The 25,828-nt window shown below is 29.0% G+C and overlaps 4 protein-coding genes across 6 annotated transcripts in view; 2 read left to right on the top strand and 2 right to left on the bottom strand.

Annotated features, from left to right (window-relative positions):
- Positions 1 to 14,991, top strand: part of LOC126833919 (intraflagellar transport protein 172 homolog) — a 68,879-nt gene extending 53,888 nt beyond the window's left edge. The window contains exons 29-31 of the mRNA XM_050565508.1: positions 125 to 331; positions 6,263 to 6,487; positions 14,572 to 14,991. Of these exons, the coding sequence (XP_050421465.1) occupies positions 125 to 331; positions 6,263 to 6,487; positions 14,572 to 14,844 (705 nt within the window). The 3' untranslated portion in view covers positions 14,845 to 14,991. The remainder of the gene's footprint in view (positions 1 to 124; positions 332 to 6,262; positions 6,488 to 14,571) is intronic.
- Positions 14,519 to 21,422, bottom strand: LOC126833921 (regulation of nuclear pre-mRNA domain-containing protein 1B). Of its 2 annotated transcripts, none has more exons than XM_050565514.1 (7): positions 21,329 to 21,422; positions 18,127 to 18,400; positions 17,622 to 17,861; positions 17,323 to 17,540; positions 16,379 to 16,478; positions 15,619 to 15,794; positions 14,519 to 15,302 (listed from the first exon to the last, which is right to left on the bottom strand). In XM_050565514.1, exons 2-7 carry the CDS (start codon positions 18,275 to 18,277, stop codon positions 15,156 to 15,158), a joined length of 1,032 nt encoding a protein of 343 aa, XP_050421471.1. In that variant the 5' UTR covers positions 18,278 to 18,400; positions 21,329 to 21,422; the 3' UTR covers positions 14,519 to 15,155. The 2 variants fall into 2 exon arrangements, with proteins under 2 accessions (XP_050421471.1, XP_050421470.1); XM_050565513.1 differs by lacking the exon at positions 21,329 to 21,422 and adding an exon at positions 18,625 to 18,766.
- Positions 18,980 to 25,828, top strand: part of LOC126833920 (cAMP-dependent protein kinase type I regulatory subunit) — a 77,001-nt gene continuing 70,152 nt past the window's right edge. The window contains exons 1-2 of one of the 2 annotated variants that reach the window (XM_050565509.1): positions 18,980 to 19,219; positions 19,286 to 19,460. In XM_050565509.1, coding sequence (XP_050421466.1) covers positions 19,077 to 19,219; positions 19,286 to 19,460 — 318 coding nt within the window. In that variant the 5' untranslated portion in view covers positions 18,980 to 19,076. Of the gene's footprint in view, positions 19,461 to 25,828 lie in introns of both variants that reach the window. The other variant, XM_050565510.1, reaches the window with a different exon arrangement.
- Positions 22,620 to 24,959, bottom strand: LOC126833922 (uncharacterized). Its single transcript, XM_050565515.1, has 3 exons — positions 24,572 to 24,959; positions 24,231 to 24,479; positions 22,620 to 23,661 (listed from the first exon to the last, which is right to left on the bottom strand). The coding sequence occupies exons 1-3, from the start codon at positions 24,699 to 24,701 to the stop codon at positions 23,186 to 23,188; spliced, it is 855 nt and encodes a 284-aa protein (XP_050421472.1). The 5' UTR covers positions 24,702 to 24,959; the 3' UTR covers positions 22,620 to 23,185.

Below are 25,828 nucleotides of genomic sequence, written 5' to 3'. Positions count from 1 at the left end.
CATTATGTAAATTAAACGCCCGTAAAAGTAACCGCAGAAACAGGACAAGAACGGAAGGGAAAACATTTTAATATTGCTGTGTTTTATGTAATAGATATACATATATTGTAAAATTTGTTTCCAGATGGAGAGCACCAAGCAAACGGATCCGGATTGCGGTAAAGAATTTGAAAAATACATGTTTATATCCCATTTGTACGGTATGCGATGCGCTTTCAGTCCGATTTCGTCACTAAGCGCTTTGGTGGTGAAACATTTGGTAGCTCTTTTGAGATACACGGACGTGATACCCGCCGACAAGGCATACTACGAAGCCGGAGTGGCCGCACAGGTGAGCATAAGACATTACAGATTTTTTTTCCAATTTTGCTTATAAACTATAACTTGTCGTATATACATATCTAATGTATATTATATCTCATATTAAATGCATCGGTTGATAAACCAAACCAATTTCTTATACAATTGCATTTTTTTTATATGCTATCTGCATTATAAAATTATTTTAATTCCACATTTGATTGGCAGTTGTTTATCAACTCGAGTATGTCACTCTGGGTCGAAAATAATTCTACAAAAAATAAAAATGAATAAAATCGTCCTAGAAATTGGCTGGGCCAATCGACCCGCATAAATATATTATTTGGGATGTACGTGATCAAATCGTACAACATTTGACTTTAGCTAAATTGTTTCGCTCTTAATTCTAATCGAAAAAAAACATCCTTGAATTTTTTATTTCCAACCGGGCACGAGGTATGGACTTTTGAAATGTGTCATATATGTTTTTTCTTATGTACTGATCTAAGTATTACTAACTGATAACACATTTGTTGTGCTGATATATACTTTTGTTAGTTTGTACTTCATCGCTAGTACCGCTCCGATGTATTTTGTATGGGTTCTAGCGTAAAAAGATGTCAGCCAAATAAAAAAATGGAAAAGTCAAATGGTTAACGATTTGGCGTGGTATACCCAATATATTGTTTTCAATAAATCTATGTTGTTGCAATACGGGGCGATTGGTATCACTCGAAATGCTAAATGGCAGCTTGAGAGATATCACTTTTTTTCGATTTTGAAATATTACCACCGGTTATTGTACAAAACCCTAGTGGTGTGTTTAGGCAAAAGATATACAAACATAAACAACTACTCTCTTCAATAATTTTGTTGTTATTTCAAAGAAGCGGTTCCAATCTTCAACTTATCTCTAAAATATCAACAACAAAACTATGGCACTTTTTTGTTTCACTAATTTGGTTTTTGATGTTAAAATATTGACTGAACTGGTCTGAACTAGAGTGAACTCACGGACAGCAGAGGGATGCCTGAAGTAATTATATATATAGGTATTTGGCATAATAATCACTTATGTTACACCATGTGTGGTGAACAAATTGTAAGGTGATAACCTTAATATACTATTTTACTAATCCTCATGATTACTTACAACATAACGAAATAAATCGCTTGACTTGAATGAATATCGATTACATTTTTTCCAAACTGACAAAAGCAGTAACGTTGGTTATTTAACCCTTGTAGCGCAAAGCCCCTTCATATATATAAATCAAAGAATTACTATCATTAAGACTGAGGCGATTATTATAGCAAAAACGATAGCATAGAAAAAAAAGCGTTTTAACAGTATTGTCAAAATGGCTGTTGTAAAAACAACAGTATTTAACTTTTGCCTAGAGATTCGATGAATCAAAATTCATTTTTATACAAAGTGGTGTTAAAATATCTTGGAAATATTTCTTTTAATTACATTGTATTGGATATATTATTTTTCTAATGAAAACTTTAAATTCATAGAATATTTTTCCTCAAACATTTTCATTTAATCATTTAAAACTATTTTCCAATTGCCGTTCCATAAGGAAAAGTCTGTTAGCGTGTCACATTGCAATCAAACTGGATTTATAATAATAATATTAAATATTTTATGTTCATTTTATTGCAATAAATATTTAAGAATAATATAATATTTCAAAACTAAACTGAAAAAAAAAATTAGTCCGCCAAATGGCAAAATTTGTTTTTTTGGAATTTGCATTTAAACAATTACAATATACATGGTTTTTTCTTGAACGAACGGATTTGTGGGTTAAGCTGTGCTATGCGGCACATACATACTACATACCCATAGTAGATTTGCTAACTGCCAACACAAAACTACAGCCCGTCTAATGGAAAATAATAGATTGGGGAAAACAAGAGTTGTGTAACATTACTTGCGTTCATACTACGATCGGTGTTACCTGCACGGGAGCAAAATAGTAATATACATTATATTAAACTTTAAAGAAGTTGTGCGGTTGCTTACGCGCAAAACTTCTGATATTCGCTGGCCGACCGACCTTTTGGTTGTTTGAAAATATTGCGCGAAACATAATATTATAGCGTTATAAATAATTTGAAACAAAAAAAAAAAAAGAAATACTTATGCAAACAAATTACCACTTTCGCATGCGAGTCAAACGGCGGCAACCCCGTCAGTGTAAATAATATCTGGGCAATAATTCCTTGTCTGAACAATAATTTGACGCGTTACGACCGCAACGCAACTGTGTTTTCAATAAGACGACCCGTTGTGGGATTTGATAATATAAATTGTACTTATTTTTCATTCACCACCACAACCACCACCGCCGGCACGTTGTACAGTTTGTGCGCCATACCCGCTGCCTCGGTGATTGTTATACTTGTGACTAATCGCTTTCAAAATTACACAAAAACGATCCACGTCGACCGATTTTTATTGTATTATTATTATTATTATTAAACCCGGTCGCTGACATGTATTATTATCATATAGTTCATCTTGTTTGAAATTAATAGGTGAATGCTCTTCCTTAATAGTACCTAATAATAATAATTTTAATAGAATAACAATAACAGTGTAAAACAACTTGTATATGTGTATATGGTTACATACGTAGACAATAATTTAAATTATAATTTGTTTTTATGGTTAAAAAATAGCTAGGTCACAGCTTGGTCGTTCCATAGCTAGGTTTGAGGAGTCAAACGTGTTATTAGCGATAGAAATATCCGGAATACAAAAAGCTGAATTATCCGGTTTTTGGCGGATTATCTAAGTTAAGCGGTATAATTATTTTTTTTACATTATATTAAGTAGTTTTAAAAAAAAATATTGTACTGTATACGTCTGAGACTTAGCTGTTTTCAACAAGAAAAATAATATGAAATTATTATATTATGCACACTGTATGAATACCATAATAACCCATGCAGCTCAAATTAAAATTGTATTCCTATTTAAATAAATAGTAAAAATTGTTAATTTATAGTTAACATTCCGTTAAACTGCTGTATACAATTCTTTATGGCCAAGATAATGATTTAAAACGTTTTTAGAATACCTATGAAATATCAATTTAATAATTTGTTATCAGGATGACTATAGGTATACTTAGGAAACTGATGCAAAATATTTTATAAATGCATGGGGTAAACGAATAATTTCTACTTTTAAGTTCGATGTGTTGTTGGGCAACCCATTTAACGCTCTGATTCCAGTCTTGTAGTTGTTTATACTCTATAAGCTTTACAGTTACACCCGAACTGATTTTTTTTATAATAATTATTTTATTAAATTTAACAACGAAAAAATTGGGAGACTAGTCTAAAATCAATACCGAGTTGTCTTAGACCCCCAAAGCTACTGTTGTTACACCGCGCTTTGGACATTCCTCCACAATATATGATGTAAGTTTTTTATATAAGAAATTCACAGTATAGTGTCATGTAGTATTAGATATCCATTTAAAAAAATATTCTACTATAAATTGTTACATTAAACAGATCAATCACTATTTAATGGCTGAGAGCCCGTTGGTGGTGAAATACCAGAGATAGGATAACAAACTGACCGTCTTGTTCTATGTCCATTTGAAAGTCTAACCGAAATCTCTGGGGGACTCTAGTAGAATCCAAGTGGGGAATATCTTGTAAAAAAAAAAGAAACTAAATTTCTTGAGAGGATTTGGGAACTGGAGGATTCCCCAGTGTGCACAGAATATGGATACCTATTCTTAATGCACATACGCTCAACAGCGAATATTTGTAGAGCCTTATACTCACAGGGCACACAATGAGAGTATCATAAATTTATACCAGTTGCGTCCGTGCGATACAAGAGTGGATGAGTAAAGTTTTTTTGCAATGTGAGTTAAACTTTTTTAATTAACCAGTTGATATACGCTGTATTGGTTATTAACTGACGTTTACGACGTCGCTGTGTGGGTAGATTTCCATTCAGAGTGCATTTGGTGGATTTATATTTGTTCGGCGGACAGCTATTGTGTAGGCGTAGATTTTGTATTTCCCGCGACAGATCTCATTACGGTGTCAAGATGTATTGCAATTTCGTTTGTATGAAAACCGTCGAACCGTCTAAACCGGACAAACAGATAACGGCTGCTAAAACATACATTTAAGTGTACTTAAACCAAATCCCCACACCCCAGTAAGAATTGCCGAGTACCACATGTACTGCCATATTAGTATCCATATCGTTTTGAGTTGTCATTCTTCAAGGGTTGAGGTTATTCCCATCTAAGATAAAATTGGAAATGCACCTCTTGGGTACAAATATAGGTACCTAAATCGCTTTCTTACAGTGTTACATCGGCCGATGTTTCCTGGCGGATTAAGTACAAAGGTTTACCAACACCAGATGCCAAACCTGTCCCAACGGATCTTCCGGTTAACCTCGAGAAACATATTAATATCAATATTACGAGTTACGGTTTCCATAAGGCAAACGAGAACACTACAAGTATAAATTTCGACGAATTTACGGCGCTAACAATTTTCATAGATTTTAAATCTCTCTACGATTTGTGCTGATAACAATCATTTTATTCAACTCTATGGGAACAACGATTAAATTTTGGGTGTATATATTTTTTTTTTTAAATAAAAACTTTTCTTCTGGTGTGAGTTAAAGCACAAACGCGCATAACAAATATTAAGAAGAAGAAAAAACATATCTGTTTAACGACTTAAGAGTTTATCTCGAACTTATAATCACTTACAATATATTTATTTATGTGAACAAAAAAAAAGTAATAATAATAATAAAAATTTGAGAGAAAAGAGTATCAACTTTCAATGGAGAAAAAAAAATAATTTGTAAGAAAACTTGTGATGCAGTTTAGTAGGTCGAACAAACTTTGAACGCGTATACACTTTTTTTTTTTATCAAACGACTTAAGTTTATTTGAAATTCGTTCGAAACGTTAAAATGATAATATAATATATATCTAACACTATCAAACTTTCTAGGTTAAATAATTTTTGTTTTAACTCAATAATAATAAATATGTTGAGCGATCGCACTGTTTATATAGTTATTACACTTATTTGTTTGTTCCTTATTTAGATAACCACTACTTTTAATAAGAACATTGAATGAAATGTTTTTTTTTTTTATTTACCGAAACTACAATAATTAAATTACATCTCATTTTATTATTTTCAAAGAAAAACAATAGCAATTTAATTTAAAAACTGCCAAAAATAAACAAACATAAAACATGTTTATAATCATATTTATAATTTGTCTTCTATTACATTAATATTGTAACATTATAATTCGATTATTTCTTCAATCAGTGTTTCTGAATTGCTTATGAATTATGATAATCTAAACCGGTATTCTGTCACATATGTATTGTACAATACCGAAAGCCTTAATCAATAGACGATTCCTTTTATAAATCATTGAAGTACAGTAGGACATAATTTTAGACTGTAAGCGTTTTCACAAGTAAACTGACACGAGCAGGTTACAAAAAAAAAAAAAAGTTTTTATTTAAAGTCGACAAAACAAAAATTTTTTAAAGACTTATATGTTATTATTTTGATCGTATATTTGTTTCGTAGAAAAATAAGCACTGTTCAAACAAAGAATGTATTTCCAATATTTGCCATTACCATTTTATCTATTTCTGCTTACTCGATTATCAATCGTACGGTAGCATTTCATAAGGTGATGTACGAAAGAACATAATACTTTATTTTCCATACGTGACTAATATTTCTTTCTGCGTTTTATGGATAATATTTTCGTTTTCGGTGTATATAGTTTTGCCTTTTCGCACCACACAAGTCCAAAGAACGTTTTCTCTTTATGACACAAAATATACAAATTCCGTGCTTGCCGTTTTGGCGCTGTGTAATTTTATATAATTTTTGTTAGTCATTTGTCATTGTGTTTTATGTGCAGGACGGAAAACGGTTTGCGGAAGCGTTTGTGTTCTTGAACCATTATTTGGATATAACGGACGCCATAGCGGAAGGGCAAAACGAAATGGTCGACGACACAGACTTGCAAGGGACTGATTTCCCTACCAACGTGCCGCTGCCCCAATCGCTGTATGTATTGGCCGACAAGCACGAGCAAGTCAGAGAATGGATCTTGACCAACGCCATGGATCGAGATACACATCAGGTAAAAGGCTATAAGTCACAGCTGGGCCGTTGTTGTTTTATTATTATTTTGACGGTAAATTTAATAACGACCAAGTACGTCGTTTGTCAATACAACGACAGTCAGTGCACGCTCTGCCACCCCAAGTCTTTAAGTTACTGATAACATACTAGACTACCATAGGGTCAGGCCACTTATGGCATAATATTATAATGCGGTTTGACCTAATGCACCAAAATAATTTGACAACAGTATTACAAAAAAAAAATGTGTGAAGCATACAAATATTTTTATATTTTCGAAGGCTATTATTATTGGGCTAGCAATCTATGTCAATTCAAATATAAAAATGGCCTTTCATTTTGTGACAGAGAAATAGATTGATGCAGCCTCTTAAAAATAGCTCTCTTTAAAGAATATTTCACCCCCCCCCCCTACGGACTAGTTGCGTTTATGATTTGGCCTGATCCAATAGAAATGTTTATAGCTATTGTTTCGGCTATGGTGATAAGCTTAAATACATATACTATTATCATAATATGTGATAAGATTGCGTTACGTTTTATAGGCCACGTATTAATTGTCGTTGAGCCAGCTAATATTATTAATTACTAACTAAACCAATAGTCATGTAAATTTAGTAAATTTATATGGGGAACAGAAAAAGCTATATTTATTAAAAGGCAAAAAACTGACTGCAAATTTTTAAATAGGCAAAAGTTCTTTACATTTTTCTAGTCACATAACTTTTAAAGTTATTTCTATCTGAATAATGGCGAAAATTTAATAAAATCTTACTATTTTAGAGTCACTTTCTGACGTATCTATTGTACGAGTATAAAATAAAATATTTATATAAAGTGCTAAGAGTAAAGAGGTTGATGCTTTATTCATTTAATAAAAGATATGTTACATATCTTAAAAAACATAAATGAAGAAAAAAATGCCCGTGACACACCTTTAAAAACTATAAACTCGATTTTTAGTCTCTATAGAGCATAATTGATACTATGATCAACAAGAAACCCCCCCCCCTCCCAAAAAAAAATCGGTTTGATAGACACCTTGGAACCTGACTTAGGTACGTTTTTGTTGTTTTAATTTATATACAATTTGGGCTTTTATATAAATTTGTGTTTTGAAATAATATAACAAACATTAACCGAGTATATTATGTTGATAATATATAGTACATGTTATATAATATAGATTTTATAATATCTTCTCTATAGCTGAATCGACGATATTAGAAAAACATAGTCAGTGAGTATAATGTTCGTTAATTTTCCAGGAAATGTACATACAATATATTATAAAAACACTTACAATAGAAGTTAAAACTATTAATAAAGCTTAACTTACTAAGAAAGGTCATTTCTGATACGTTCGACTCAATTTTAGTCCAATCCATATAATAATATATGATAAGAGTTCATAGAGAAATTAAATTAGAATTTATACTAGTTGAATCATATCAAACTAATGTTGTGCAAAATTTGTTTTGATCAATAGTTAACGAATAATTTAATCAATGAAAGTTGAATTAAGCATTAATAACATTCTGTTATAACTTCAGTCTATTTATTCACTAATACAGATTAAGTTTGTCCTAATCATAAAACTAACCATTATTATGTGACTAATATAAACATGGTTATGATTAATAATAAATAAATACATTCAATATTTATTAAATTACTGGAGATTAATCATACAGAGTACTGGCGATTTTTCAGATATTTATTCTACATTAATCATTTAAAATTTTTTAGATGATTGAAATTAATGATAAAGGAGTATTAATAAACGTTTATTTATTAAAAAAGTAAAGTTATCACGATTATTATTATTTTTTTTTTTGATACTTAATTAATAATTATTATCTGAGTAAAATATAGGCGGCGACGACTTCATCGCTATCCAAAAATAAATTCAAATTTTAATCAGATCAAGCTGCTGACAGAAATGTGTACTGCCGACTATGGTTATGATTAGCTACGATGTTAGAGATAACGTTTTTTTTTAATTACCAACATTTTTGAACGGGAGACCCAAGGAAGGTGCCGTCCTTAATTTGCATAGGTTAATTGAAACGGGTTGTAAAATATAAATTGCATTTTCAATCTCATGTTTTTATATACTTTGGGTTACACTGCGCTGACAGGCCCATAGCAACTACCTATTCATAACAACAATAAAGTCGACCGGTTACAAACCGTCCTATCTATATGTCTACTTTCAGCCAAATCGATATTTAGCCAATTTTTTTTATTGTTTATTCAGTCTTGTATATGAATCTCAAGTCACCAAACGTAGTATATTATCCTATTTGATATAAAATTAAAAGTAATTTCAACAAATATTGAAGGGAATATTATTTTTTCACTATTCCTAAAATCGTTATTTGTTTAGACAAATGACTTCCTGAAACTGGTCGACTCTATTGTCACTAAATTACACTGAATGTATTAGAGAATTCCGTTTGGTATTTAAATAAAAAGAAAATCAGTTAGCTCTAAGCGAAGTATAAAAAGTAATGATTTGCAACGTGTTTTATTTATTTATTATGTGATTGTACACAGCGTTGTTTCAATCAGTAGCGGTTTCGATTTCATTGGTAAGCTTATTATTTCTAATATTTGCTGAGTATATAAGTTGATTAAAACTTAAAAGTTCGTAAACGACAAAACCTCCTACATCAAAAATAATTTATCAGATATCTGATATTATTTTTTTTGAAGAACGGCAACTTGCCAATAATACCTATTACGATAATAAAAATTCAATGCACCTCAAATATTGAAAGGCAAATTTCAAGAAAAAATGTAAAATGTTAGTTAAGCTAATATAAGTGTCAAAAAGGTATGTTGGCGTTAAAAAAAACCCTAAAATGAAATATGCCAAAAAAAGAATCCTCACAACTGATTTCTATGCATATTATATTAGGTATTGTTCAAGGTTGGTTGTAAGTACAAATGTTTTCCATACAATAATTGAAAATAAACTTTATTGTCAGAGTTGGGTGAAAGCTAGATAGGTATTAGGATTTGAAAATTCATATAAAAAAATTTTTGTGCGATTTTCAAACGCAAAATTTGTTGTTTTCCCTTGTAGTAATGTTTTTTAGTGACAAATACAACATAATAATTTTATATATTTTAACTGCTGCCCGATGGGTGCAGTAGACTGAATTCTATACAACAGAAATGACTAAACATAATAATATTATGCTCTTTGTAACAATGTCGTCGAAACACTTAATTAGTTTATCGTAGTGCCGAACACTTCCTTTTATTGAGCAAAATATATATTCTTATACTAAAAAGATACAAAAAAAATCCTGAATACGCTTGATTGCTGGTAAGTGTTAATTTATACGGTATGTTTTTTTTAAGAATTATGGTAAAAGGGATAAATCTTCACCCAAAAAATACGGTTTTGTTGAAAACCACAGCAATCAGTCTTGAGGGTTTGACCTTTGGGCTTAGGCCATTAAGCCTTGAGATAGGTTTAACATATGTGGTAGCAATTAGCGGCTGTTAGTCTTAAGAGACTGAACGCTTGCTTAGCCCTAGGTCGTTGGCTCTTAAATTGGTTTTTAGAAATATTTAAATCATAGAATTTAACTGATTCGCTGTTGTATAAATATGTACAATACATGCGTGTGCTTTCATTACTTGATACTTGTTAGTTCGTTTTTTTAAAACTAATTTTAATAGATATTTTTGTTTGAGATGTTGAAAAAGACTGACAACAACTATAACTGACTAAGGTATGATCATTTTAGGCAAAAAGTCATGATGTACGTACACTTAAAATTTAAATTTAACGAATCAAAACAAAAAACACAAACACAAGTTATTTAAAAAATAAAAACGCTATAGGTATATTTTCAATTCTTATTTATAAAATAATAGAATTATGACTTGTAGTACAAGTTATGTTTTTTAGAACGAGGACCGCAGAAATTTAGTTGTAAACAAAATGTCTTTATAGTATGCAGTGTAAACCTGTGTAATATATTTTGTACGGTACCGCTACATAAATGATAAATAATATTTGAATGGCACGTTTATAATAGCAACACTCGGTTCTTTACGAAATTAAATCAAGTTATAGTTACCCTAATAAAATGTTTTTTATCGTTTTAAAAAAAACATGGTTGTAGGTAATAATGTATTGTAGATTTTTCCATGAGTAGATGTGGGAAGGGCTAAGTTAATTAAGTTTTTTTTTTACTTTTTCGTATGTTTTGTTTCATACAACAAATAATGCAGTCAATGAAAATATTATTTAAAACTTTAAGCAATAAGTCATTTTCCTTGAATTTGTTGTACACTTTTAAAAATGTTAAAATCGAATAAAAATAATTTTGAGAAGAATAATTTTAGAGGATTCTAGTCATCAAAAGGCCTAAGCTAAATCTCATATAATGGACTTTTGCCAGACTTTTGCTGAGCAAATCCGACCTTAAAATATTTTATTCTAAATAATAATAATGTTCGGTGTCTTTTATGGCTTAAATATGCTTTAAGACTGGAGGTCGATCTAAAATTTGCGTAGACATTTCCCCATCACGTCACCAGTGGAGAGGGGAGGGGCATATATCAAATTTAATAACGTATTTAATCAGTCGATTATAAAACATGTCCTATAAATAAGATCTAATCATGAATACATATGTGTCTTTCCTTCGAGGGTAATATTGATTTATTTCAACCCCAGGTCGTGTATTAAGACTCGGTTCCTTCACGGTCTATGACCTTATATGTCTGTCTAGTTATTATGGTTTGGGGGGGGGTCTGTTTAGTTTTTTTTTTAGGTCTGATGTCTACTAAAAAAAAAGGCGGTTTGCTGTCCTCTTGTGTCTTCACAAGACAAACATGGGCGGTAGTGACGATTTGGCGAAAATAACGTATGACACTGGGTACGAAAGCAAACGTGACTTGACTTAATAAAATATTTGAAAGCGCTTTTTTTTTCTCTGTGGACCGGATAACTTTCTGACGTGGTATATTCTTTGTCGGTACCTGACGTACCGACAACGCTTGCGTTGGAGCAAATGCCCTTTGCGTCGGGTAAACAACTTGGGTCAAAAAAATTAATGTTTGACCAAATATTTTACGTTTTTTACATGTATAGTGTATACATTTACATATCTGCACGGACTTAATGCCCCGTTAGTTTTCACATTACTCACCAACAGGGTTGAACGAGTTCGAAACCAAAACTTGGAATCTCAATGACCTTTTATTATCTATGTTGTACCTAATGGTTTAGCTTTGTAATGTGTCTTGTATAATAATTTAAATGATAAGAATAAGTTGTGTATTTTTAAATAGACCACTTTTTTTAATAACAAGTTGAATATCGTCGAATATTTGTCCATGATTACGTCTTTTACTAAGTGCGTTTGTTTTACATTTTTTCATCGATTAAAAAAAAAAATGTATTGAACAAATCTAGAGAACATAATTATTATTTTTCTGTGATATTAAAATATATTATAAAAATCACTTAAGCAAACCTTTTAGATTCTCGTCACTTTATTTTTTAAATATAAGTACCTACATTCCCGTCAATTTATAATTAATTAATAGATAGATAGATTAATTTAGAAAAACTAAATGATTTTTTCGAATATTTACTTGAGCGTACCTAGGTGAATGTTAGTTCTTATTTAACATTTTACCCTGCAGTAATTAAAAAAAGTGTAATGGCGAAAAAACATACTGTTATGCCCAATTACCTTAAAAACTACGGGGAGAGCTTAATCCCCACATTAACTCAATTAAGAAATGTCCCACGAGCTCGCAATCTTATTATGTCTAACTTTCACTTATAAAACCTATAGAATAATATAAAAACTCTACCAGACAGAGGCCGACTGGATAACAAAAAAGGAAGTTGCGTTTGAAAAATAAATAGCTGTTTACTTCATATACAAAAATGAAATTTCAAATCACAATTTATTAGATATGAGTAGATACTTCAAAAAGTTTACGGTAGTTATTATTGAATGTTCAGTCACCCCAATTCTTATCCTAAATTACAACATAAGCCCCAAAATAGTCAAGTCATAAATTAAGAATTTTTATTTTTAAATTAGACATTTCCCAACAAAATGAGTCGTCCACAGACACCTTATATTTTCCTTCTCCCATTTGGCCACCATTTAATGTATTAAATACTATTCTTTTAGCCGTTTAAAATCTCACAAATACCGATTAACGATTATCTCCATTGTAGGTAACCATAAACGTTAGTGTTTATATTAATAGTATTTTAGTAGTATGATTTGTAAATAAAAACCAATATTATACAATATAATATAATATTTAAGTGATAAATGCTGTTGTCCATTTGAAGACTCTTAGCATCTTAATTACTAAAATTTAATAGTATTTAAATTATGTGTGTATAAATGCTAACATATAATATAACATTATGTTATGTTTTTTCTTACCTAATCAAAATTCATTTTATGAGTGATAGTTTTGAATAGATTATATTTTAACAAATGCGAAAATTCCTTTTTTTTTGCTGTAAAATTCGCTTCTTCAAGCAAAAAAAACAGGCTTCACAAACTAAATTGGTAAAAAAAAAAATTGTCTTCGGGATAATTCTTCTATTGCGTTTTAGTAGGTAGATCGTCTTAAATGACCCATTGGCACTAATAGGTACCTATTCATCTTCAGTAAAGCCTATGGCAGATTTTTTAAGAAAAAACAAGTAATAACGATTTTCGATACTCATTAAATTTAAATGTTTTAAAATAAACGACTTTCTTATGGCTTATGGGTCTTGACTGGTTTAACCTGGCCTAGGCCTGAGTATAAAACGTTTTTAAATATTAAAAACCTCGTATTATTAAGCATCAAATTCACATTTTTAGTGGCTTATTGTTAAATATCAGTGTATTGTAAAAAATAAATATATATGTACATACATGTTAAAAAAATACATTTATTTCGTGTAAGTACATGTACATTTTACATTGTTATAAAAATATATTATTATCAATAGTTATTTAATAATTTTGTCAATTAAACCGTCATAACGGTAATATACAATAACGATTACTGATTATATTACAATAATATCGTAATAAAAATACTTAATATAATAATTACAATAACTAACAGTTATTAATTAATAATAATAAAATACCATAAATGTGAATTTACACTGAGTATTGTAAGTTAGTCCTAAATTTCATTCTCTTACAATTATATACATTTTTTTTTTAAATACAACTAACCGAAACAGCACTCAACAGTGTCATAATTGAGAAAGGGGAGGTGTGTTAAGGTATTAACAATGTTTTATGCATTACATTGCCTAATTGACAATCGTTAACTGTATGAATGAAAACAATTAATACAAATTATATACAATTTACACACAACTCTAACGTTTTATTATATACACAAAATTAAGAAATAACATCATTTTTTTTTAATATTATTATCAACAACAATTATTGTTTAAAATAATTAATTAGATTAGATTAGTTTGTGAAATTTTTAATTTCGTTATTGGTCATTATCGTTTACAATTTATCAATTATCTGTTAATAATATTAAATTTTTATCGACCAGTGTACTGCTAGTCTCGGTTGTAAACTCACCAAAAAAGTTCTACAAACATTTGCTTAGCGAAGACGTTTAAACTTTAAATAAAAAAATAGATTACAACTGTAATAAATATATTTATAAGCACATACATAAGTTTAATTAATATAATCGTAATAATATTTAATTAATTCGTCATTTGTCCAATTGTGGTATCTCTTCCTAACACACACACACAAAAAACAAAAATCTATATAATAAAATGTCAATTCAAATGTGTACTTAGTCCATGCACAATTATATGAAAATAAAAAATAACACATAATTTTTAATTTGTCATTTTATATTTAAAAATGTATTTTCTCGATTTTTCTACTCTTCTAAAAAAAATTAATAATTTACTAATATTGATAGCGAATAACATACTACGTTAAAATAATAATCTAATAGCTATTTAACCTATTTATTTTTACTAACATTATTACGATAATTGTACAGATTTAAATGCTATTTTATACTGTTATATTTTAGAGTTTGCCGTTGGACCAAAGACAACTGTATCCGTCGAATTTAACAGCTCCTGATGGCAGCGTATATCCTACTTGTGTAATATCCGGATGGCCGGTTATAGACGTAAAAAAGAGTTTGGCGATCACTTTCGAAAGTGGTAAAATGGCCGTTAAAGACGACTGGACCAAAGTGATGACGGTATCAAAAACTATTCAATCATCTAGTATAAAACAGATATTAGAATTTATCGGCAAGTGGTGTGGCCCTCCGGTGCAACAGTATTCGTTTCACTAATTTGCAACATCATTATCATCATTGGAACGTTGATAAAATTAACGATGAAACACATAGCTACTAATATTGTCATCGTCCCATAATGACATAATTGATTTTTTTTTTAAATTTTTTATATTTTGTGTAGTAATTCAATCTAAACATAATAATCTGACATTAGCAGTATCAAATGAAAAATATAGTACTTTATGTAATAATAATCACTGAATGTCATTTAACCAACTAAAAATAACTTTAATATCTAGGTAGTTCAAAATGTTTAGTAATAAACATCATTAAATAGATACATGAATAACAGATAAGATGGTAAACTAAACTGTAAACAAATCACCGGCTGATGGAAGAGGCGCTAGGCCGCCTCGAACGCTCGGCAATTGAGCTAAATCGGGTAAGTTTTGCAAGTGTGTGCTGACTTCTTGCCGGACGTGACAAACTTTTTGCAGTTTACCTTGATACTCCTAAAACGAAAAACAAATACACCCAATGTATTAATTATGAACATAAAGTATGAAAAAAAATAAAATTAATAAAAAAGAACTGTATGGTCTAGTGGGATCAGATAAGTCACAAGTTTTTGGGAATAAGTATAATTGAAAGTGATAAAAAAAAAAGGCTTCAATGCAATCAAGCATCGTAAAAATTATTCAACATAAATATAAATAATTTTATAGACAATATATCACGTTGTGATATTACGTTATATGATTTTTTGAGATTTCCTTATAATATTAATACAATGGTAAAAAATAAATGATATTTAGTAACAATATTAACCTGTAATCTTTGTTCAGCTTGATCAATAAGATCTCTTTGTGATTGTATAAAGTCTTGTAACATGGCCGTTACTTTTTTACGTTCCTCCATTTCACATACCAACCTCGTGTTGTAATCAGTCAACAAGGCAACAGCATCATTGACTTTACGCAAGAGATCTTCAGCTTCGCTCTTACCTAAAAATATAATTTATTATTAACAATAGTAGATATACTTTCTTACATTAGAAATCAATAATAATACCAAAATATTGTCCCACGCACAAATTTTGTGAGAAGCTAAATATCTTTGATTTATATTAAATAAATACTACAGAAAAAGTATTGAAATTAGACATTATTTTGATGAATGGCTCGCTTAAAAAACCCAAATTACATATAAACGGAATCCTTAATTAAATGTTTGTTCTAACATTTAAGAAGAAATGACATTTCATAAATGTCTCTTAACGTTGTTTAATAGATTCAAATTTTATTACTTTTAAAAATAATGCATTTAAATATTTTAAAATAAATTTCAGTGGCAAAAAAGAAAATAAATTGTTTTTTTCCCAAGAAGTTTCTTTTAATACGAATATGAGTGTGTTAAAATAGTTAAAAACAACAGATGTGGTTGATATAATATATTGTTAAGTATATTAACTTTGTTTGCGATAAATATGTACAAATTAACAAAGCCCAAAATTTATTACATACATTAACAATCGTATATATTTGTTTTTTAAAAATGAAATTTATACAAAAACTAAAAATCAAGTAACCTTTTAATTGAGATAACAAACTGACATCTGCAATTTCTGGTGGCAGTTTAGATATTCGTTCTCGTACTACAGCATCACATGATGGAGCATTTTCCAAATCCTGAAAATAATTATGAAAAAATAATTATCAAAATAATACTAGTGAAGTTTATGAATTTATTTAAAAATAGTATTTAATTATTTTTAATCCAAAACTAATTAGTATGCTCATTTGTATGTAAAATAATTATTATGTATTTAAAGATAATATCAGAGATAGTTAAAAATGAAAAATCATACTTAATCAGGTTTATTTTTACAAATTATATTTAGCATCAGACTAAATATGGTATAACAGAATTAAATATATTTTTTAAGTGACAAATAGTAAATTAAGTATTGTTAATATATAATGTGACATGAATGTGATAAAATATTGATTTTATGTTTCATTTTAAATAAAATACATAACTCATTTTTTTCCATTACTCATTGATATAATACTAAAAAAAAAATTAATACACAAATTAAAGAATAAAAATTGTTTTTAACTCCTATCGGAACTGTTTTTTAAACACTGAACTACAAATGAACTTTAAAGTTTGAACATTAATTCTAGGGTATCCGTTAAATGGTAAATAAATATATTGTACAAAACTATTAGGAACCTAGTAGGTACAACTTCTTCCACCAACAAAATTATTAAAACAAATATTTTGTATGGCACAGAAAAAAAACAATAGAAAATTATAATGGTGAAAATTGTTGAAAACAATAATTATGAGAACATTTAAAATTAATCTAATAATTATATCGAACAGAAAAAAAAATAGACTGATTCATACCATCATAATGAGAAAATGGGTTTTTCAAAATTTGTATACACATTTTTATTAACAAATGCTTTTTTTTGGCTATAACATACTATTTAGCCTATTATTTATTCTTTTAAACGACCCACGTACGTTTAATGCTTTAATAAGTTCTTCAGGTTCAGGTGGATCGTTGACAGGAGTTTTGGGCGAAAGAGTAACATGCAACTCTTTGGCGCCATCTACTTCGACAACAATTTCCTTTTCTTTTTTTATTCCATTGTTTAGTGATTTAGTTTTCTTTGATTTGTGGTTTAGTTTAGTTTTTTTTATCGGTGGTTGTTGTATAGGAGAATTGTTGGTTTCTGGAGCTAATAATAAAAATTAAAGGGAAATAACAGTTAAAATCATTCATTTACAGTTTTACAAGATTATTTTTTTTAAATACATACCAAATGCAGCCTTGAAGTCATCTATTTGAGTTTTACTGTAAACTCCTCTTTCTTCCCAAATGTTTAACAAACGTGTTAAACTCTGTCTAGTTTTGGCGGAACAATTAATCTTTGAAATTTTCTCAAAGGCTTTAACTAATTCTTTGCCAAATTCCTGGCCATATTCGGGCCCTTTCTTCTTGCCATTTTGAATGACGTCATTAGCTAAGTACATCAAAGTTAGTTGTTTAGCCTCATCGCCTAGACAATATAAAAAAAAAAAAATTGTTTAGCAAATAAAGCATATTTGGTACAAAATTAAAAAGAAAAATACAATAATAATAATATATTATTTTTATTTAATATAAAAACATAAAATAGTAAATAAATATTGATTAATTGTCTGCAGTCAGTAAAACCAGATTTTTTTTTAAATTTTAATGTTGCTTGTCACATATATTATGTCAAATTAAATTATTATTTATTTTTAGAATAGTATTACCGAAGTACATAACACAATATTTACCTGCTGCTATTTCTTTAGACCAAATTTTGACAACTGTGTGTGCATATTTCCGATGGTGTATTAACCACAAAGAGAGGGTCTGTATGCTTTGTTGTGACGCGTTAAGTTCTTTCAAACGTTTGTTCAAACCTCCTTCGGTGAAACCAGACATAATGTTTTTGATTTCCTTTTACTTTTCACCAGCAATCCAATTTAACCATAATTTAGAAGTCACTAGAGCAACCAAAAATCAACAGCAAAATTTTCCATTCTGTATACTGTTAGTAACAGGTACCTAAAAAAAGTTACAATATGATTACCACTGTTTATATTAAGCAATTTAAATTCTTCACAATTAATTAATTAATAATTTATAACGATTTTGTACGAATGTTATTAGGTTTTTTTTATTTAAAAAATATAATTATTTGTTTTCAAAAATTATGCACAGGAACATATCAGCCATATCATATTTTGTATACTAGAACTAAAATAATAATAAAAAGTAATTTTAATTACCTCGATAAACACATAAAATGCGAGTGTTCTCGCTAGTCGGCAGTCACATTTATTACTAGATACTATGCTACAAATTATAATGTGTATTGTTGTAGGTATTTAGTCTGTAGTGCAATTGCTACATATACATATATTATTATAAACGAAACGACAACTGACGATTGACAAAACTATCACATGTTTTAATGTTTACAAGTTATATTTGCCAAGGAGTATCGACATAATGATTTGTTTATTCTCACTGCCAATGTAAACAGCCGTTCGTGACAAATTTCACCTTATCTATGACTGATACTAGTACGTGAAATCCGAATGTTTATTATTTATCTATTTGATAACCCTCTCCCAAACGGTACGACATCAGGTATTATATATTTTTATATTATTAATCACTAATATTATTCTGTAAAATTGACTTCCTTGTTCTTACTTATTGATCGGTATCTTTATGAATGATTTCTGTACATTTTGGCGAGTGCATTTTTGTACGGGGGTTTTTTTTAATCGTTTTTTTTTTTATGTTAAACAATTTGTTGAAAAACATTACAGTACTACAGTCCAATCAAAAATATATTCGTGCGCACACCTATCGATGGTAAATATATCTACCGGTTATTCGGTAAATAAATGTAGACATTTTATTCGTGTTTGACGTAACAAGTACGGAGATGGCATCATCGAATATGTACGAAGAACTTAACATCAGTGACTGCGAGTTATATGTTCAGCGGAATAACATCCAACAAATACTAAAAGACTGTATCGTTCAGCTATGCATCGCAAAACCAGAAAGGCCATTGACTTTTTTCAGACAATATTTTCAGAAATTGGAAATGGTGAGTACTTTTTTTAATAATTATACTTTAGAATTACAAGTTCCTGGCTGTTTTAATTTCTGCATAAAGTGTACCTACTTGAAGTCTAAGAAAGTATAACTCACGAAAACAATTTGAAGTGTAGATTAATTACCATTGTTAGTGGTCTTTAAACTATTTTATTTCATTTTATAATGTTTGATTGTCGCTATATTGTAAAAAAGTTTAACATCCTTGCCATTTTAAGAACTTTAGTAGCCATTATTCTTCAGTCATAAAAAAGATAATTTTGAAACAAAAATACTTGACCGGACTCTATTTTTTTTCTTTTTCTATTAATCAATAGTACTTTTAATGTTAATTACGAATTTTTCAAAATGTTGTGTTTACACTTGGCTTGGTAGTTAAAGAAAAGAAGATGTTTGGTAAAGTAGATTTATACCTAAATTGTTTACAGACCTGTTTATTCTTAAATGCCTATCAACTAAATTTATACTTATAATATTAAACCGCCTGCAAAATAATTAACAGTTAAAATTTACATTATTGAGTTTTTTTAAATTCAAAGTAAATACTTGTAAATCTAGCTAGAAACTTTACTGGTATAAAACTGTTACCTTTTAGGTATCATTGTATTAATAAAATGTCTAAATGTCCACTTTTATCAATTAATCTAAACACTTTTTTTGTTCTAAGTTGACTTGGCAGCTTATTGTTTTTATTTTTAAATTTAAAGAAGTTAAATGGCTAAATGAGATTGATAGAATATATAAGTGTAATAGTACTAGTGGCAGCATCAAATGGCAGACAGTTTTTTCATGGGCAAAATACCATCTATGTTGTTTATTTTATTGGTTCTCATGTGCATCTTAAATTTACTGTTGCATAAATTACAAGTAGTGACAAGGGATTCACTTGTTTTTTTTGTCTCTCATTACGCTAAACATGTATCTATTTGATTTTTAATAGAGAAAGATAGCTAGGCCTTTTTTTTTTTGTCAAAGTTATTAACATCTTCCAGTTAGAAGTCTTAATCTATAGAGGTTTAAAGAATGGAGTCATATTATCTAAAAATATATTATAACACTATGCTTAGAATTAAGTGTTTAACTGACATATTTATTAATTGTGGCTAAAGGAGGTTATAAAGAATTTGTAGTTTCCCAGTAGGATTTTATAATAAACAGATCAACTACACTATTCAAATTTTCAAGGACCAAAAAAGTTCATTAGAAATGATAAAAATGGTCGATGGATGCTATTAATGCAATCGGCTGAAATAAGTGTTACGCTCCCCCAAGTTCCCATTTGTAGTAATGAATTGTCAGTTTTTTAGAAAACCAATGATTTTGTAGAAAAAAACAAATTACCTACCTGTATCACATTTGTTTCAAAAGTGAAACAAATCCAAAATATTGTATTTTTAGTTATCACCATATTAAGAATTTAGTAAACAGATCTCAAAGTATGCAAAGCTATACTAAATATTTTTTCCCAGTTCCTATAACTACTTTTACATCAAAATTATGTACATTTCATTCCAAGTTAATGCTTATAATTTTTAAACCTATTAAAGTGTAATTAAACTATTCAACTAGTTATTGCGTATAATATAAACCTTAAATTAAAAGATAATTTAGGTCAAGTTAAAATATCAAGAGTAAAGAATGTAATAATGTTTTATTTTTAATGCAGTAACAATGATAAATCAATTATATTATGTCATTTTAAGTATATTATTATGTATATATTCTGGCCATAATTTACACTTGCTAATACAGTTTAACTTTTATTATGTAATTATGGTATACTAGTCAATGTTAAATTTGAAAATATAGCCTTTTATATTTATAATAAATAGTTAATATATATTAGAGTTTTTAACTTACTAAATAACAACCAAGGTACAGCAGTGTAGTCGTAATACTCTGTGTTCCAAACTCCCACTCCTTTTTTATAATTTTCATTATAAGTCTACTATTTCTATTATACCAAGATACTAATGTTAAGCCCTATTTGGGAAAACAATTTCTAGGAGTCCTTTAGATAACATTTAAGATTGCAGTTTTTATCACGGTTATTATTCAACTCTCAAGTGTAATGGTTGGAACAACTGTTGAAAAAAATTTAACTTACTGTATTCAGTATTTCTGCTAATACCTGTGACTGGTGGCATACTATCAATATTATGCTATTTGCAACCAATTAGTATTGGTTTGTTCAGTTCCTATTTTAACAATAATTTTTCTAAAAAATATATAAAATAATGAATTGACTAATAATGAATGACTCTTACACTATTTAAATTGTTGTTTAATTAGGTACCTTATTGCATTGACTAGTTCAATTCAATTATTTTATTATCATAATAATTGTTAACAATACATTTTCATGATTAAAAGAATTTTGTTTATTTTTTTTAGGAAATTTGTATTAACATTTTCACAGAGGTTTAAACAAATTGTACATACAAAAATACTTAGACATCATTAGATGTCTAAGTGATGATTAGACATCATTTAAAAATCAATTAAATGATAAATATTGCTGTTTATAAAACTATGAGAACATAAAATTCATAAATTATATTGTAGAAATAAATAAAACAATGTAATTCAGTTTTTTTTATAAATACAGTATATTATATATTTTATTAATGCTATAAATTCGTCATGAATTACATCCTTATAATCTAATTTGGTTCATAATGTTTACTTAACGTGTTTTAAATAATAATTATACATCAAAGTTAAATTAAAAACCTTGAATAAAAATCAATTGAATTTGTTTGGTATAGGCTATGATCATTATTAATTATTATTATGATGTCAACAATTCTTTGAAACTCTGTAGAAATAAAAAACTAATAATTTACATACTTGGACTATACTTAACAACATTTAAAGTACTAATTTATTTTGTTTGGATTTTTTGATCAATTGACAACAATCAAAATTATGTTGTAACTAGGTTTTACTTAATTTAAACACAATACAAAGATAATAAATATTAGATGTTACTATTTGTAGAAAATGTATGCGTAATGAGTACATTTGTGTACAAAAAAAATATTTATTTTAAAATTAAAATAAATACAGATAACCTTGCAGATGTAAAACATTTACAATTTTTGTTTTTTGTAATATAATTTGAAAAACATAACTAAAAGATACTGAAATAATTCAATTTACTTGCTTAAACAAAACTAGGTGTTTTTAGTTATATATTTAATAAGACATCACAATAATTTTTATTATATATAGTATAAAATATATAAACATTACGAAATTCAATGTAATGCTACCATTACATTTCACTAATTCTATTTATTTGTACTATTTTGAAAATCGTTTGTTTTAGTAAACATATGAAGCATTACTTGCAACATAAATTGTGTAATAACACTTCTAAATCTATTCTTTTATTTAAATTCTTAACGATTAATAAATTACATGTTTGTAGTGTACAACTATCATTGTTCACAAAATTTATAACTGCTTAATTAAAAAAAAAATATATTAAGAAATTTCATTATATATATTATTAGAAAAATATAAGTCATAAGTTACGATCTTAGTGAACATATTAGTTTTTGTAGCAAATGTTAACTACAATGTGAGTAATTTTCCCTGAATTTGAATTAAAAATTGTTCAGAGTTTTACCCAAGATTTGCAAGTGTAAACGCTTACAAAAAAAATAGGTACTACCCTGATCAAGTTGTGTTTTTATTTTAATTAGAATTTACTCATTCAGATGGCTTTTGGTTAATGTACTCTGGTTTCCATAATTGGTTGCAAAAAAAGTTATTGACCAAATTTATATCGTTACTTATCGCAGTCATCAATTGATCAGATACTTTCTTGCTATCTTCTTTGTTGAAAAGCGCCATCAACGGCAAACAACCTTGCGCTAGATCTTTTGCTAATGAAACTTCTATCTGGTTTTCCTCTTTCTCCATCATTCTCTTCATGTGTTTTTGACGTGCCTTAATTATCAACAATTCCCTGACCGTTTTCAATCGTTTGTCTGATAAGCCAAATAAGTTAAGAAATGCTTTTTGACAGACATCAACGCAATTATAACGGCTTAATGATCTTCTAGATGTTTCTATCGTATCACTTTCCAAGGGTTTGTCATTTTCTTCTTTGGAGTCCAGTGACGTTACTGACGATGTTTCATCAAAATCGGAATCATCGTCCTTATCAGAGTCATAGTTTACATCTGAAATAAATTTAGGAGTTCATTTTAAATATTGTGTAACATTTAAAAACCTAAATCCTTTTTAAATATTGTTAATTAATTCAAGGTTAAATCAATTCTCTTAAAATTATGAATTTTTAAATACAGATTAAAATGCATTCCCTCTTCCCCTCCTACTTCTCTCTAAATCAAATAGTGTTTGGATATCTAATACTTTATATGGAATTTAGGCATTCAAATAATGATCAATTTAATTATAATCTAGTAATAATAAGTCCAAAAAGTGAAATTAGTCATTTAGAAAATTGCATGACTCATAAAAGTGACTAAGAAAAGATAAGAAGAGATCTAATCATAATAACAGCCTGTACTTAGATGTCACAAAGACTTGTTATTATATATTAAGTTTTTTTAAAAAAGCATGGTTTAAATATTCATTAATTACCATTGACATAGATTATAATATAAGGTATAACGTTAGATTTTACAATATCTCAGTGATCATTAACATTATACGGCGAGATGATTTTGAATTTTGAAATGCAATAAGTATACAACTCATTAAGAGACAATAAGGAAACAACACTTACTCGTCAAAAAGTCGTCTGTCACTATTGAAGGGATTCGATATTTACAATGAATCCTTCGCAGTAGTTTACCGTTAGCTGTGGTTTCTTTGCTGAACAGTCTGTTCGCAACGGGTCGCGCTTCAATAAACTTTTGTAGAAATTTATTTTGAACATCTTCGTTTTCCATTTCTCCGAACATTTTGAACAGTTCGTCTTTGGCCTTTTGCGGCACCCGTTCCGAACACTTTTGAGGGCACTGGCAGAGTGTGTCTGAAATGTTATTAAGATAATAATAATATAAGAGTATGTATAATCGGATCCGATAGTACGGCCGGTTTTTTTTTTTTTTTGTTTTTGTTTACCTGGTGCCGACTTGTTGTCTTTTATCCTTTTCACTGCTTGTTCCGAACTGACGTCCGGAGACAGTTTTCTCTTATCACAGGTGCTCTCGGCGCTGTCGACATTAATTAATGTGGTCTCGATTTCTGCCATTGGGTCGTTTGCGCGACACTTCAGTTTGTTCGCATATGCCCGTCGCGGGTAGGAGAGAAGGAAAATGGAACAAAAGAACACTAAAAAGACGGCCGGTGCGGTGAACTACTACTATAGACAAATTAAAAAAAAAAAACGTCAAATTCGGTAACGGGATTTGCGCACTTGGAAACCTTATTAAGAATTTTCCTGCAGACGATGATACGTACGAGCGTGTGAGTGTGTGATCAGTAGGACCGAATAACGTAACGACTTGTATCCATTCGCCAAATCAGTGTTATTGTTTTCGACGGGGGGGGAAAGGTGGGAAAAAACACATGCCTCGCAGCGGAGATACATTGCTGCCAACCGCACTGACATAACGTGTCGCGACTTTCCCCCCGGTAATAATTTCTCTTCTTCCACCCGCGTCTTTCGAGTACCTACTCTGATTGTAGCTGCGTTGATATCGTCATAATTATTATATTGTTTTACCCACCCAACAATTAGGTTAGCCACTTAGAGCACTCTGTACCAGTAACCGCGGTAGACAGCACTGCAACCTGCAATTAGTTTAATAAATGTAAAACATTTAACAGTCAACACACAACATCCAAAATATTAGTGACATTCATTCGATTGTTGTTTATTATTTTTTTCACCTACATATTTTCATCATCATCATAAATTACACGGCCGTGTCACGGTACAATGACATTGACGTGTTTGGGTTTTTTTTTTATCACATTTATTTCAAAAAATTCCTACTTGTTTTTTGGGTCTTTTGAAAACAATAACAGCTAATAACGTTAAACTAATAAACGCCGCCGTCTGTTTTAAAAATGTGCACATTTTAGACTGTACATTCGTTTATATTTATCAATATTTTGAGTAATTAACGGTATGAATGTTATTTTTGAGCTGGCTAGAGTCCAGACACTTGTAATTATTATTTTTAATAATATATTATTATCAGTATAACTTTAGAATGCCGTCTAATTCGCCGTATTATCACACAAATAATTTCACATACTTATTTTTAAAAGGCTTGGATACAACTATTTATATTGAGGTAAAATTAAACAGGCAGTATTAATTTCAACAATTTGTAATTTGTTCTCTAAAAGATTTTTGGATATATTTTTTTA

This window comes from Adelges cooleyi, unplaced genomic scaffold, assembly GCF_023614345.1.
Source record: "Adelges cooleyi isolate 19-005CV unplaced genomic scaffold, UGA_ACOO_1.1 ACOO_flye_CR_arks_rails_tigmint_CR_PRNA_2, whole genome shotgun sequence".
NCBI lineage: Eukaryota > Metazoa > Arthropoda > Insecta > Hemiptera > Adelgidae > Adelges > Adelges cooleyi.
This window is presented reverse-complemented; position numbering and strand designations above follow the sequence as displayed.